The 15,061-nt window shown below is 46.8% G+C and overlaps 1 protein-coding gene across 2 annotated transcripts; it reads left to right on the top strand.

Annotated features, from left to right (window-relative positions):
• The first annotated feature begins 1,107 nt into the window (after positions 1-1,107).
• Positions 1,108-12,530, top strand: LOC140419471 (uncharacterized). Of its 2 annotated transcripts, none has more exons than XM_072503343.1 (2): positions 1,108-1,234; positions 8,431-12,530. In XM_072503343.1, exon 2 carries the CDS (start codon positions 8,940-8,942, stop codon positions 9,993-9,995), a length of 1,056 nt encoding a protein of 351 aa, XP_072359444.1. In that variant the 5' UTR covers positions 1,108-1,234; positions 8,431-8,939; the 3' UTR covers positions 9,996-12,530. The 2 variants fall into 2 exon arrangements, with proteins under 2 accessions (XP_072359444.1, XP_072359443.1); XM_072503342.1 differs by having other exon boundaries at positions 1,108-1,293.
• Positions 12,531-15,061: the final 2,531 nt, after the last annotated feature.

Raw genomic sequence — 15,061 nt, 5'->3', positions numbered from 1 at the left:
GTTAGGCCCCATTTAGAATACTGTGAGCATTTTGGGCCCCACACCTCAGGAAGGACATACTGGCACTGGACCGAGTCCAGCGGAGATTCACACGGAAGATCCCAGGAATGGTAGGCCTAACATACGATGACCGTCTGAGGATCCTGGAATTATATTCATTGGAGTTTGGGAGGTTGAGGGGAGATCTAATAGAAACTTACAAGATAATGAATGGCTTAGATAGGGTGGACGTAGGGAAGTTGTTTTCATTCGCAGGGGAGACTAGGACCCAGGGGCACAGCCTTAGAATAAAAGGGAGTCACTTTAGAACAGAGATGAGGAGAAATGTCTTCAGCCAGAGAGTGATGGGTCTGTGGAATTCATTGCCACAGAGGGCGGTGGAGGCCGGGACGTTGAGTGTCTTTAAGACAGAAGTTGATAAATTCTTGATTTCTCGAGGAATTAAGGGCTATGGAGAGAGCGCGGGTAAATGGAGTTGAAATCAGCCATGATTGAATGGTGGAGTGGACTCGATGGGCCGAATGGCCTTACTTCCGCTCCTATGTCTTATGGTCTTATGGTCTAAGCCTGCAGCGATATAAAGACTGCAGTCTGCATTCCATTTTCATCATTACAGCTTCAACTTGATCTGTACCTAATTTCTGTGTATGTGTCAGTGAGTGTGAAAGAGACGGGAGACTGAGATGTTCAAACATGCAGGGAAATAGTGTGATGATAAACAACCTTCTATCCGTTAAAAATCACCAGTGAGCCTGCTGCTGAAATGTGTTTTAAAGAAAGAAAAATTAATCTGAGGGTAAGAAAATATCACACAAACATCCTGATAATGGCTGGAAAGTCCCCGAAATGTAATCAAACGCTTTTAATCCCCTTCAGGTAGCTATATAGAGGCTGCAGCCTCTCACACTGAATGTAAACGAGACCCACAGACACCTCCAGGCTACAAACAGGAGGTTCAGCCTGGGCGTGGGTGAAACTTTTTTAAAACCTGTTGCAATTAATTGTTCAGGCGGGCACTAGGACCCGGCTGGGAACAGAAACCTGCAGGCCCCGCCCACTAGGTGTTGCATCGCCAAGATGCCAGCGCATGCGTCCTGCTTCCCCAAGATGGCGGCTGTGAACCAGGGCCTGGTCCCGGGAGAGAGCTGACCGGCGGTGATGTGACCTGAGGATCACCACACCTCAGGCAAGGGGCCAGGTTGGGAAGGCGGTGCCTTCAGGAATAACTGGGAAGGTGATGTTTGGTCAGTTGCTGCAGTCTGTGTAGTGAAGGTGCTGTCACAGTGGTGTGAGGTGAGGAAGTACAGGATTATCGCCCAGCAATGATCAATTAAGGGGAATGTAAATCCAGCTCAGGCTGCTTTCAGATTGGAAAGGGAGCTAAGGTGTGTCCTTAGCGCTGGTGAATGTTGGGGCTTTGGCAGTTTCTCTATAAAGTCATTCCCTCCCTCCTTCTACCACCTCTATCTTTACAGTCATAGTGTCTTTCAGCACGGAAAGAGGCCCTTCGACCCATTCATGATCTTTATTATTAGTGTCACAAGGAGGCTTACATGAACACTGCAATGAAGTTACTATAAAAATCCCCTCGTCGCCAGACTGCGGCGCCTGTTCGAGTACACAGAGTGAGAATTCAGAATGTCCAATTCACCTAACAAGCTCGTCTTTCGGGACTTGTGGGAGGAAACCTGAGCACCCGGAGGAAACCCGCGCAGACACGGGGAGAACGTGCAGACTCTGCACAGACAGTGAACCAAGCTCGGAATCAAACCCATGTGCCTGGTGCTGTGAAGCAATAGTGCTAACCACTATGCTACCGTGCCGCCCATAAGATTATTAAATTACTAGCTCTGGATGAATTGAGTCCCAGGATGCTGTGGGAGGAGATTGCTGGGGCTCTGACCCAAAGGTTTAATCCCTCTCTGGCCACGGGGGTGTTGCCAGGGGACTTGAGAACAGCTAATATGGTCCTACTATTTAAGAAAGATTGTAGAATGGGTGGCATGTGGTGCAGTCAATAGCACTGGGACTGTGGCGCTGAGGACCCAGGTTAGAATCCCGGCTCTGGGTCACTGTCTGTGGAGTTTGCACATTCTCCCCATGTCTGTGTGGGTTTCACCCCCACAACATAAAGATGTGCAGGTTAGGTGGATTGGCCATGCTAAATTGGCCGTTAATTGGAAAAAAATAATTGGGTACTCTAAATTAAAAAAAAAAAAGAAAGGTTGTAGAGATAAGCCAGGGAACTGCAGACTAGTGAGTTTCATGTCAGTGGCAGGGAAACTATTGGAGAAAATTCTGATGCACTCTTATCTCCACTTGGAGAGGTTTGATCAGGAATAGTCAGCATGACACTATCAGAGGTCATGCCTAACAAATTTGATTGAATTCTTTGAGCATGTGACCAGATGTGTGGATGTGGGCAGTGCAGTTGATGTAGTTTACATGGATTTCAATAAAGTATTTGACAAGATCCCACATGGGAGACTTGCGAATGACTCAAAGATTGGCCGGGTGGTTAACAGTGAGGTTGAGTGTCTTGGGTAACAGGAAGATATAGACGGTATGGTCAAATTGGCAGAAAAGTGGCAAAATGGACTTAGAATCATAGAATTTACAGTACAGAAGGAGGCCATTCGGCCCATCAAGTCTGCACCGGCTCTTGGAAAGAGCACCCTACCCAGGCCCACATCTCTACCCTATCCCCATAACCCAGTAACCCCACCCAACACTAAGGGCAATTTTGGACACTGAGGGCAATTTAGCATGGCCTATCCACCTAACCTGCACATCTTTGGATTGTGGGAGGAAACCGGAACACCCGAAGGAAACCCACGCGCACACTGGGAGAACGTGCAGACTCTGCACAGACAGTGACCCAAGCTGGGAATCGAACCTGGGACTCTTGCACTGTGAAGCAATTGTGCTAACCACTATGCTACCGTGCTGCCCCTATTTGAAACCTAAACAGTGAGGTGACACACTTTGGAAGGCGTAATGTGACAAGGAAGTATTCAACGAACAGCATGGCACTGGGAAGTTCTGAGCAACAAAGGGACCTTGGCGTGTTTGTCCAGAGATCTCTGAACGTGGAAGGGCAGGTTAATAGGGTGGTGAAAAAGGCATATGGGACATTACTGTGAGCATTTCTGCTCGTCACATTATAGGAAGGATGTGATTGGAGACAGTGCAGAGGAGGTTGCATGGGATGGAACATTTAAATTATGAAGAGAGGTTGGATGAACAAACAAAGAGCACAGAAACATTCAGCACAGGAACAGGCTATTCGGCCTTCCCAAGGATGCACCGACCATGCTGCCCATCTAACCTAAAACCTTCTACTCTTCCGGGGTCCATATCCCTCTATTCATAACCTATTCATGTATTTGTCAAGACGTCCCTTAAATGTCACTATCGTACCTGCTTCCACCAGCACCTCTGGCAAGTGAGTTCCAGGCATCCACTACCCTCTGTGTAAAAACAACTTCCCTCATGCATCTCCTCTGAACTTTGCCCCTCACACCTTAAACCTGTGTCTCCCAGTAATTGACTCTTCCACCCTGGAAAAATGTTTCTGACTACCTTCTCTGTCCATGCTCCTCATAATTTTGTAGACTTCTTTCAGGTCGCCCCTCAATCTCCGTCATTCCAGTAAGAACAAACCAAGTTTCTCTGACCTATCCTTGTAGCTAATGCGCTCCATACCAGGCAACATCTTTGGAAATCTTTTCTGTATCCTCTCCAAAGCCTCCACATCTTTCTGGTTGTGTGGCAACCAGAATTGAACACTATATTCCAAGTGTGGCCTAATAAAAGTTCTATAAATCTGCAACATGACTAGCCAATTTTGAAACTCAATTCCTCGGCCAAAGAAGGCAAGCATGCCGTATGTCTTCTTGACTACCTTCTCCACCTGCGATGCCACTTTCAGTGACCTGTGGACCTGGACACCTAGATCCCTCTGCCTGTCAATACTCTTAAGGGTTCTGCCATTTAGTGTATATTTCCCTCCTGTATTAGATCTTCCAAAATGCAATACCTCACATTTGGCTCCATGTGCCATCTCTCTGCCCAAGTCTCCAACTGATCTATATCCTTCAGAATCCTCTGACAGTCCACATTGCTATCCGCAATTCCACCAACTTTGTGTCATCTGCAAACTTACTAATCAAACCAATTACGTTTTCCTGCAAATCATTTATATATACTAGAAAAAGCACAGGTCCCAGCACTGATCCTTACTGAACACCACTAGTCATAGCCATCCATTCAGAAAAGCACCCTTCTGCTGCTACCCTCTGTCTTCTATGACCGAGCCAATGCTATACCTATCTTATCAGCTCTTCTCAAATCCTGTGTGACTTCACCTTCTGTACTGCCAAGGGGCTTACTACCTTCGTCAATCATCTCTGTCACTTCCTCGAAAAACCCGATCAAGTTAGTGAGACACGACCTCCCCTTCACAAACCATGCTGCCTCTCGCTAATACGTCCACTTGCTTTGAAATGGGCGCAAATCCTGTCTTGAAGAATCCTCTCCAATAATTTCCCTACCACTGATGTAAAGTTCACCAGCTTGTAGTTTCCTGGATTATCCTGTATTTTCCTTTCAATTTTCTGAGTTATCCTATAGGCTTGGGTTTTTTCCATTGGAGCCGAGAAGACTGGTGGAGGAGGGGGGGGGGGGGAGGGGGGGTGCTGATTGAGGTGTACAAGATTATTAGGAGCTTGGACAGGATGGATAGGGAGCAGCTGTTCCTCTCAGTTGAAGGTGTCACAAGGGGATGCAAGCTCATGGTGAGGGGCAGGTGGTTTATAGGGTCTTGAGGAAAAACCTTTTTACCCAGAGGATGGTGACGGTTTGGAACGCACTGCCTGGGAGGGTGGTAGAGGTGGGTTATAAAGTACCTGGGTTAACACTTGGCAGGTCATAACATTCAAGGCTATGGGCCAAGTGCTGGCAAATGGAATCAGGTCGGTCAGGTGTTTTGCGAGTGTCGGTGCAGACTCAATGGGAGGAAGGGCCTCTTTACTGTTGCTGATGATACAAAGTTAGATGGCATGATGGACAGCCTAGATGATGGCATCAAATTGCTAGGTGAATGGGCAAAATTGTGGCAAATGGAATTCCATGTAATCGAGTGTGAGGTTATCTGTTTTGAACCAAAAAAGAATAGAACAGAGAGCTTTCTAAATGGAAAGAGGTTAAGTTCAGTGGATGGCAAAGAGTCTGGAGGGTTCAGGTGCATAGATCCCTAAACTGCCAGGAACAAGTGCAGAAAATAATCAAAAAGGCGAATGGAATGCTGGCATTTACATAGAATCAGAGAATATACAGAGCAGAAGGAGGCCATTCGGACCATCGAGTCTGCACCGGCCCTTGGAAAGAGCACCCTGGCTAAGCCGACACCTCCATCCTATCCCCACCTAACCTTTTGGATACTAAGGGGTAATTTAGCATGGCCAATCCAGCTAACCTGCCCGTCTTTGGACAGTGGGAGGAAACCGGAGCACCCGGAGGAAACCCATGCAGACACGGGGAGAAAGACACAAGAGAGTCACCCGAGGCCGGAATTGAACCTGGGACCCTGGAGTTGTGAGGCAGCAGTGTTAACCACTGTGCAACCATGCCGCCCATCTGGAGGATTGGAATATAAAGACACCGAGGTTGTCCTGCAGCTATACAAGATCCCACTTGGACACCACACCTTAGGAAGGATATTTTGGCCTTGGAGAGAGTGCAACACAGGTTTACTAAGATGATATGCCAAGACACATGGAATACAGGGGTTAAATTTTGAGGAGAGATTACACAAATTAGGCCTGTTTTTGCTAGAATTGAGAAGATTAAGGTGTGATCTGATTGAAGTATTTAAGATATTAACAGGGAAAGACAGGGGCGATGAAGATAAACTATTTATACTGGTTGGAGATTCTAAAACTGGGATCATTGTCTAAAAATCAGGGCTCGACCGTTCAGGAGAGATGTTGGGAAGAACGTCTTCACACTCAGGGTGGGAGAGGTTTGGAACTCTCTCCCACAAACAGCAGGTGAAGCTGGATCAGTTGTTAAGTTTAAATCTGAGGTAGAGTTTTGTTAAGCAAAGATATTCAGGGATATGGAGTTGGGTCACAGACCAGCCATGATCTCACTAAATGGCAGGACAGACTCGAGGGGCTGAATGGCCTACTCCTGTCCCTATGTGTATTTCTGTGATTCTGAAATTCAGACAACACCATGACAGGGTAAGAATCCGGATTAGAACCTGAGTTTGTCCGAGCTGCAAACCATCCCTCCAGATCCTGGCCCTTCATGGAATTAATGAAGGCCAAGGCAATAGTTGGATTATTGAACGACTTGACGGAGTTGTTGGATATCATTTTTCGGGTTGCAGGATAAAGCCTGAAGTAATTCACTCCCCACAGGCTGGAGCTGTCTTTGAACTTCATCGAAGCCTCGTCGCTTTGTTTGTGTTGCTGCCGAAAAGGCCTGTAAGAAGTAAATCCTCACTCCTTCCTGGAGCCAGATGCCACCTCGCCGTTCCCTCTCCAGGACATTCTCACAAGTTGTGGAAGTGAATGATTACAGGCCTGGGATGAAAACTATCCCTCAGCCTCAAAGACCGATGCACCCTTTCTAATTTGAAACGCGCAGGCTTCCCATCCAGCTTGAGAAAACGTGGCAGTCGGTCCTCGAAGAACCTCACGGGAGCCTTACCCTCCACACTGAATGGACAGAAAAAAACATCATTTATGGGCAGCACGGTAGCACAGTGGTTAGCACAGTTGCTTCACAGCTCCAGGGTCCCAGGTTTGATTCCCGGCTTGGATCACTGTCTGTGCGGAGTCTGCACATTCTCCCCGTGTCAGCGTGGGTTTCCTCCGGTTTCCTCCCGCAGACCAAAGATGTGCAGGTTAGGTATCCACCTAGGTGGCCACGATAAATTGCCCTTAGTGTACAAATGAAAGGTTAGGTGGGGTTACTGGGTTACCGGGATAGGGGGGGGGCGGGGGGGGGAGGTATGGGCCTGACTGGGGTGTTGTTTTTAAGGCGCAGACTCGATGGGCCGATTGGCCTCCTTCTGCACTCTAAATTCTATGATGACCATCTGACAGGCCGACGACTCGGATGTTCTTTCTCTGACCTTCAGTTCTCCAAGTTCTCCAGGACCTGCGCCAGCCACTCGGCTGGTTTTCAAAGGATTGAATTCTTGCCTCCGTCAAGGAGGCATCTTGCTGAATGTTCAGGATTCTCTCCTCCGGATCATCGAACCTCTTCATGGCGTTTTGCAGGTGGTCCTCATGAGCTCACAGATATTGAGTCAGCGCACTCCGCCTCTGGTCAATAACACGGATAATGTTGACAGTTATAATTTTTGCCGCCTCCCAGAGAGCCCCAGAGAGAGTGTGGTCGAGAGTCCTCCTGAGGGTCAGGCCGCCATGTTGAAAAGGCGGCTCCATTCCCGCTGAATCCACCTGCGCTGTTTTATTCATGATTTCTTCACTTTTTCCAGCATAATCCTACCAGACCGAACCCTGAAGTCTTCCAGGGACATGATAACAAATATGAATTCAAGGATTAGGTAGATGAGTGCCAGGCAATCAGGATAAGTGTCAGATTATAAGTTAGTGGCACCAGAACCTGCGGAAAAGCAGCTACTCCCAAACCCGTATCACATGCCTGACACCTCCCCACCCCCAGACAGATTTCTGATTGATGAGGATGGCGAGTGTTATGCGGAACTGGCAGGTAAATGGACAGAAAGCTGAGATGAAAAATGAAAATGAAAATCGCTTATTGTCACAAGTAGGCTTCAATGAAGTTACTGTGAAAAGCCCCTAGTCGCCACATTCCGGCACCTGTTCGGGGAGGCTGGTACGGGAATCGAACCATGCTGCTGGCCTGCCTTGGTCTGCTTTAAAAGCCAGCGATTTAGCCCAGTGTGCTAAACCAGCCCCTTTACTCAACGATGTGGTGAAGATTTGGAATTCTCTACCCCCAAGGATTCTGGAGCCTCAGTAATCCAAGTATTTTCAAGACACAGATTGAGAGGTTTCTGGATATTGTAGACGTCGAAGGATATGGGGGATAGTGTCGGAAAACGGTGCTGAGGTAGATCTGCCAATGATCCCATTGGATGGTTCAGGTTCGATGGGCCGAATGGCCGACTGCAGCTAAAACTGTTGTGATCTCCTGGACAGGAAGCTGTGAGCATGGATCTGTCAATCAGCCTGAATCAGCACCTTCAGGAGAATTAGGAGGGTCAATATGAGATACAGCAGAGTGAGAATGGAGGGAGTGTGTGGGATGGAGAGTTACAGCTTTCGGGGAATAAGAGAGAGGAAAAAATGTGCCATAGAAACTAGAATTGTCTGTTCTGAGTTTCTATCCTGTACTGACAGTGACAAATTTTGTAAATTGTTTTTACAGGATATTAGACGAGGAAGAATTACAGACAGAAATCTCAAATGTCACGTCTCGATCTGACAGTTACTCCCTTCCTTGGAACCTGGATATCATCGGCCTTTGAATCTAGGAGAAATGTTTCCCTGAACTGTCAGCTAAATATTTCAACCATCAGTGTGACTGGAAAAGCACCGAGACCCACACAACACACACCCGAGTGAGAGTGTTCCAGTGAACTGACTGTGGAAACATCAGTGTGACTGGAAAAGCACCGAGACCCACACAACACACACCCGAGTGAGAGTGTTCCAGTGAACTGACTGTGGAAGGATCAGTGTGACTGGAAAAGCACCGAGACCCACACAACACACACTCGAGTGAGAGTTCCAGTGAACTGATTGTGGAAAGAGCTTTAACCAGTTACACAGCCTGAAAAACATCACAATATTCAGAGCGGGGAGGAACCGTACCTGTGTTGTGGACGAGGCTTCCACTGATTGTTCAGCCTGGAGAGATGTGAGGAGACCCAAAACATGGAGAAACCGTGGAAATGTGGGGACTGTGGGAAGGGATACAGATTCCCATCTGAGCTGGAGGTTCATCGACGCAATCACACTGGGGAGAGGCCGTTCACTTGCTCAAAGTGTGGGAAGGGATTTACTCAGTTATCCACCCTGCAGAAACACCAGCGAGTTCACACTGGGGAGAGGCCATTCACTTGCTCAAAGTGTGGGAAGGGATTTACTCAGTTATCCACCCTGCGGACACACCAGCGAGTTCACACTGGGGAGAGACCATTCACCTGCTCTCAGTGTGGGAAAGGATTTGCACATTTATCCACCCTGCAGAAACACCAGCGAGTTCACACAGGGGAGCGGCCATTCACCTGCTCTCAGTGTGGGAAAGGATTTACTCAGTTATCCACCCTGGAGACACACCAGCGAGTTCACACTGGGGAGAGGCCATTCGCCTGCTCACAGTGTGGGAAAGGATTTACTCGGTTATCTACCCTGCGGACACACCAGCGAGTTCACACTGGCCAGAGGCCATTCACCTGCTCTCAGTGTGGGAAAGGATTTACTCGGTTATCTACCCTGCGGACACACCAGCGAGTTCACACTGGCCAGAGGCCATTCACCTGCTCTCAGTGTGGGAAAGGATTTGCACATTTATCCACCCTGCAGAATCACCAGCGAGTTCACACTGGGGAGAGGCCATTCACCTGCTCTCGGTGTGGGAAGGGATTCACTCAGTTATCCGCCCTGCGGACACACCAGCGAGTTCACACTGGGGAGAGGCCATTCACCTGCTCTCGGTGTGGGAAGGGATTCACTCAGTTATCCACCCTGCGGACACACAAGCGAGTTCACACTGGAGAGAGGCCGTTCACCTGCTCTCCGTGTGGGAAGGGATTTACTCAGTTATCTCACCTGCGGACACACCAGCGAGTTCACTCTGGGGAGAGGCCATTCACCTGCTCTCAGTGTGGGAAGGGATTCTCTTGGTTATCTCACCTGCAGACACACCAGCGAGTTCACATTGGGGAGAGGCCGTCCACCTCTCAATGTGAGACGGAATTGCATGTTTAATCGCACCTGCAGTGACACCGACAATTTCACAATCGATTACAGGGGTTGGATTCTGCTGTTGTTGTTTCTGCTCTACATCCAGGACTGCATTTTGTTCATTCTGACAGGTGGTCAGTGAGGGTGGTCGGAGGGTGATGGAAACCAACTATTTTCTAACATACCTGATAGGTAAAAGAAGGCTATTTAGTATAAATATTAAGCCCCAGTTTTAATACCCATTTTAAAGTAAGGATTTCAGCACTCATAATCTCAGGTCATCTCAAAACACATAGCTTCAACTAGCTTCAACAGAGACACAAAACAGCCTGACTTATGCATAATTTCATTGTAGATTAAAACAGCACGTTTACTGAGCTGAGAGGAGAAAGCCATTGTTCTAACAAATACATGTTCAAGACAGTGTGGCATTAAAACACAAGCTGTACCAGTTATCACTCCAAGGACAGGGCAGGCACCATAGCAACATTAAGGCGCTATTGTCCACAATGTGGATAATAGCGAAGTCAGCAGAAGTCCAGTTTGAACTGGACTTGATAATAACCATAGAATCGCATTCCATAACATACACAAATATTCAGACATGAAACATTTAGAACGAATGATGCACATTGAGGATTGACAGCTAACCGTCGAATCAAATACATTTGATTTTAATCCAAACCAATTAGAATGACATAGAGGTGCAGATAGAGGGCTAAAGGCTGATATGATTTCCTATAACCGTGATGGTCCGTGCGGCCATCTTTATTCATGAATCATCTATACTTTGACCTAAACTATTCGCTGTCTCTATTTTTCATACTTTCACCTTTCCAGTCTAACTCTTGAAGTAAATGCAAGCTGGTTTGCCGTAAGCAAGAAACCATTTATGTATTATTTTGAAAGTTAAATTCTGTACAAGTTGCTTCTCTTTAAGTCCTTTTGCTAGCCGGACTTATCAGAGAATAAGATTTAAGTGACTCCTAATTGTAATCAAATAGAGGCAATAAAAGATTCTTATTTGCATCCGAGAGGTTTTAACTCAAATTTCTACTGAGTTTTAGTGTCGCAAGCTCCTCACTAAATCCTCATAGTAGATCTCTACAGAGGGTTTCTTTCTGCTGCACTGGCTGGTCTCACCACTTTGCCTGCAGTGGGCTGTTGATCTTTGAGCCTTGTTGCTAATACCTGGCATCAAATTGCACAAGGATCACACAGTGAAAGGATGTTTGGAAGTTTGAAGATATTTAGTTTCCATTTCTGTTTCAAACCCCCCAAAGCGTGCCACGTTGCCATGGAGATGGGCCCTGGTGGTTACATGGTTCCTTTGTTTAAGTTATCTGGATGTCCCTCACAAGGAAAGTATCAGAGTGTGAGGGGCAAGTTGTCTGAGGTGGACTGGGAAACTGATTGGTACAGGGAATACCTCATGTTTAAGGAATTATTACATCTTTATCAGAGGGTCGGTTAGCTCAGTTGGCAGGACGGCTGGTTCATGATGCAGAGCAAGGCCAGCAGTGAGGATTCAACTCTCATACTGGCTGAGTTTATTCATGAAGGCCCCGCCTTCTCAACCAGGCCCCTCGCCTGAGGTGTGCTGACCCTCAGGTTAAATCACCACCAGTCAGCTCTCTCTCTGTCAAAGGGGAGCAGCCTATGGTCCTCTGGGATTTTTGTGACTTTTACTTTGCATATATACAACCAATATAGATTCCTTTAAGGAACAAAAATCCAACAGGAAAAGTGATGCAACCTCAGCTAACATGAAAAGTTAAAAGATTCCATTAGATCGATTGGAATTCAGCAAAGGAGGACCAAGAAACTGATGAGAGCAAACTGGGGAGAAACATAAAAAACAACTGGAAAAGCTTCTACAGGAATGTGACAAGGAAAAGATTAGCAAAGACCAATGTGGGTCCATTCCAGGCAGAGACAGGAGAGTTTGTAATGGGGAGTAAGGAAATGGCAGAGAAACTAAACAATGTGTGTCTGTCTTCACAGAGGAAGGTACAGAAATTGTCCCCAAAACACCAGAGAACCAAGGGACTGGCAGAGATTAGTATTGGTGGAAAAGTCATACTGGAGAAATTAATGGGATTGAAAGTGAATAAATCCCCAAAAGCTAATGATCTACATCCCAGAGTGTTGAACGAGGTGGCTGCAGGGATCTCTATTCCTCATTCTAAATTCTCCTGACTCTATCTGTAATGGACAAACATTTGTCTGAGCTAAACGTTTCCTTTTTACGTAGCCACAGAAGCTTTTACAGTCCATTTTTATGTATTTTGCCAGTTCACATTCTATTCTATTCTCCCTTTTTTTCCTTGGTGTCTTGGTCGAAGAACTGAAGTAGATTCTCAGGAATGAATCATCATTTGGACAGGTTCTGAGACAATTAAGTTTCGACTTCCAGGACAGAGCAACTATACTCGTGGAGTGTGATTTTAGATTGCGTAAAAGGGCAAAGTTCTAGTTTATAGTTTAATGTGTAGGTTTCCGAGTTAAAGTAGCTTCTAGTTTGTTTGTTTGTTGTATTAAAAGTCATAAAACTTGGAAGTCCCGTCGTGTGATCCTTTAATTTATTGACTGGGAATTTGACTTTTTATAAGAAGTTGCTGACCTTTATGGGGGTCCTAATCCACAAGTTTTATCTTCCTATTTGAGCCTCGGGCACCTTTCAGTCTCTATTGCTCATGTCAATGACAGCCAGGTGATGGAGCTGAGGGCTGAATTTAGCTGAGAATAACGGGGCCTGCACCCCAGTTGGGGAACTGCCATGGGCATCGTTAATAGAGACAGGAAGGTGCTGGAGGACTGAGTGGGAATTGGACATCCAACTAATCAGGTTTCGGGGGCGGGGGCGGGGGGGTGGGGGGCGGTGACAGGGCTGATGATGATGTGACCTCCAGGGTTCAGTGCCCCTGTGTCCAAAGCGGGGGGGGGGGGGGGGTGTCACGGGAACAGGGTACAGAGGAGCCGAAGGGAAATCATTTGGGACCAGAACATTGTGAACATCCTGTTTGGTTGTCTTTGATCCTCAAGTAATTTTCTGTTAGTTTTTTTTTAACCATGTCCTGTTTCGTCAATAAACTTTTAACAGGAAAATATTTGAATTTGTTGGACTTTTCCTGATTAAATATGTTCACTTTCAGGAAAGTGGATGAGAGAGGTTGACAGGCTCTTTAACAGAAAGTGAGTCCCTCTAAGGTAATTGGCAATGGAGCCAGAGGGGTAGAGGAGATTTGATTTTTCTTTTGATACAGTGTTTGAAAATGGCGTTCAGGGAATCAATCGTGATTGACTAATTTATCAAGATGCTTGAGGAAGTAACACGGGATGTCAATCAAGGGGTACCTGTAGATGTGCTTTATCTGGATTTCCAGAAGGGAATTCCAAAGGTGCCACATCAAAGGTTAATACACAAAATATGAACTCATGGTGTGGGGTCAACATATCAGCATGGATAGAGTATTGGTTAGCGAACAGGAAGCAGCCAGTCGGTATAAATGGGTCATTTCTGGGTGGGTAAGATGTGACAAGTGGAATGTCACCAGGATCAGTGCTCGGAACCATTTACAATCTATATGAATGTGTTGGATGATGGGATTGAATGTCTGGTGGCTAAATTTTCTGATGACTCAAAGACAGGTCGGACAGTAATTTGTGACGTGGAATTAAGGACTCTGCAAAGGACTACAAATAGGTTAAGCGAGTGGGCAAAAAACCTGACAGATGGAGCATAACTTGGGAAAATGTGAATTGTCTGCTTTGTCAGGAAGTATGAAATAAAACAATATTTATTTTTTAACTATACAGCGCAGTACAGGCCCTTCGGCCCACGATGTTGCACCGAAACAAAAGCCATCTAACCTACACTATGCCATTATCATCCATATGTTTATCCAATAAACTTTTAAATGCCCTCAATGTTGGCGAGTTCACTACTGTAGCAGGTAGGGCATTCCACGGCCTCACTACTCTTTGCGTAAAGAACCTACCTCTGACCTCTGTCCTATATCTATTACCCCTCAGTTTAAAGCTATGTCCCCTCGTGCCAGCCATATCCATCCGCGGGAGAAGGCTCTCACTGTCCACCCTATCCAACCCCCTGATCATTTTGTATGCCTCTATTAAGTCTCCTCTTAACCTTCTTCTCTCCAACGAAAACAACCTCAAGCCCATCAGCCTTTCCTCATCAGATTTTCCCTCCATACCAGGCAACATCCTGGTAAATCTCCTCTGCACCCTCTCCAAAGCCTCCACGTCCTTCCTATAATGCGGTGACCAGAACTGTACGCAATACTCCAAATGCGGCCGTACCAGACAGGTATCGACATTTAAATGGAGAGAGATTGCAGAACTTGAGTTCTGGGTTATGAAGTAAAAAAAAAACTCACCACTATTAGAATTCCCCCTGGACCAAAAAGGGTCAATCAGGCATTCTAAATGGTGAACAGGGATTCTCACTCCGACTCCTATGCAGACTTAGGTGGGTGTTATTCGGGTCAAACTAGTGTTTCAACTTATCCCCTGGTATAACCCATATCTTCATAGAAGATTTGATCTACTTCCCACTTAGTAGCTTCGATCCTGGGTCCCGCGTTGCTAAGTAAGTAAAGTAGACTTTGTAATAACCACTGTGGACTTCCGGTTGCGGCGATGCGGAGCTAAGCCGCACGTTTCGGCAGCTCCCACGACAATGGACTTTCGGGCTCTCCAGAGGAGCCCCAACGGAGCTTTCTTTTGAATCAATCCCGTGTGGGAAGGTGCAGTAAGGTCCCCCCTTACAATATATGGCAGAGATCAGCGGTGGAACGACGAGAAAAGAGGCCCTGGAGCAGAGACCAAAACGAGGGGAAAAAAGCAAGATGGTGGAGAGCGAGCAGCGTGGGGACCAGACCAGCAGGAGTTCCTCAAGCGATGTGTGGAGGAGCTGAAAAAGGAGGCGCTGGCGCCAATGCTGTTGGCGATTGAGGGGCTGAGGGAGACCCAGAAGACCCAGGCGGTAGATCTTCTTGAGGTGAATGATGAAGTGAATACCAACGAGGACGAGATCCTGGGCCTGGCGGTAAAAATGGAGGTGCACG

Source organism: Scyliorhinus torazame, chromosome 5 (assembly GCF_047496885.1).
Source record: "Scyliorhinus torazame isolate Kashiwa2021f chromosome 5, sScyTor2.1, whole genome shotgun sequence".
Classification (NCBI taxonomy): Eukaryota; Metazoa; Chordata; class Chondrichthyes; order Carcharhiniformes; family Scyliorhinidae; genus Scyliorhinus; species Scyliorhinus torazame.
Note: the sequence above shows the minus strand (reverse complement) of the source record. Positions and strands in the feature narration are given on the sequence as shown.

Excerpts from the sequence above, each read along its gene's own strand:
- LOC140419471 (XM_072503343.1), top strand. The coding sequence starts at position 8,940 with ATGGAGAAACCGTGGAAATGTGGGGACTGTGGGAAGGGATACAGATTC.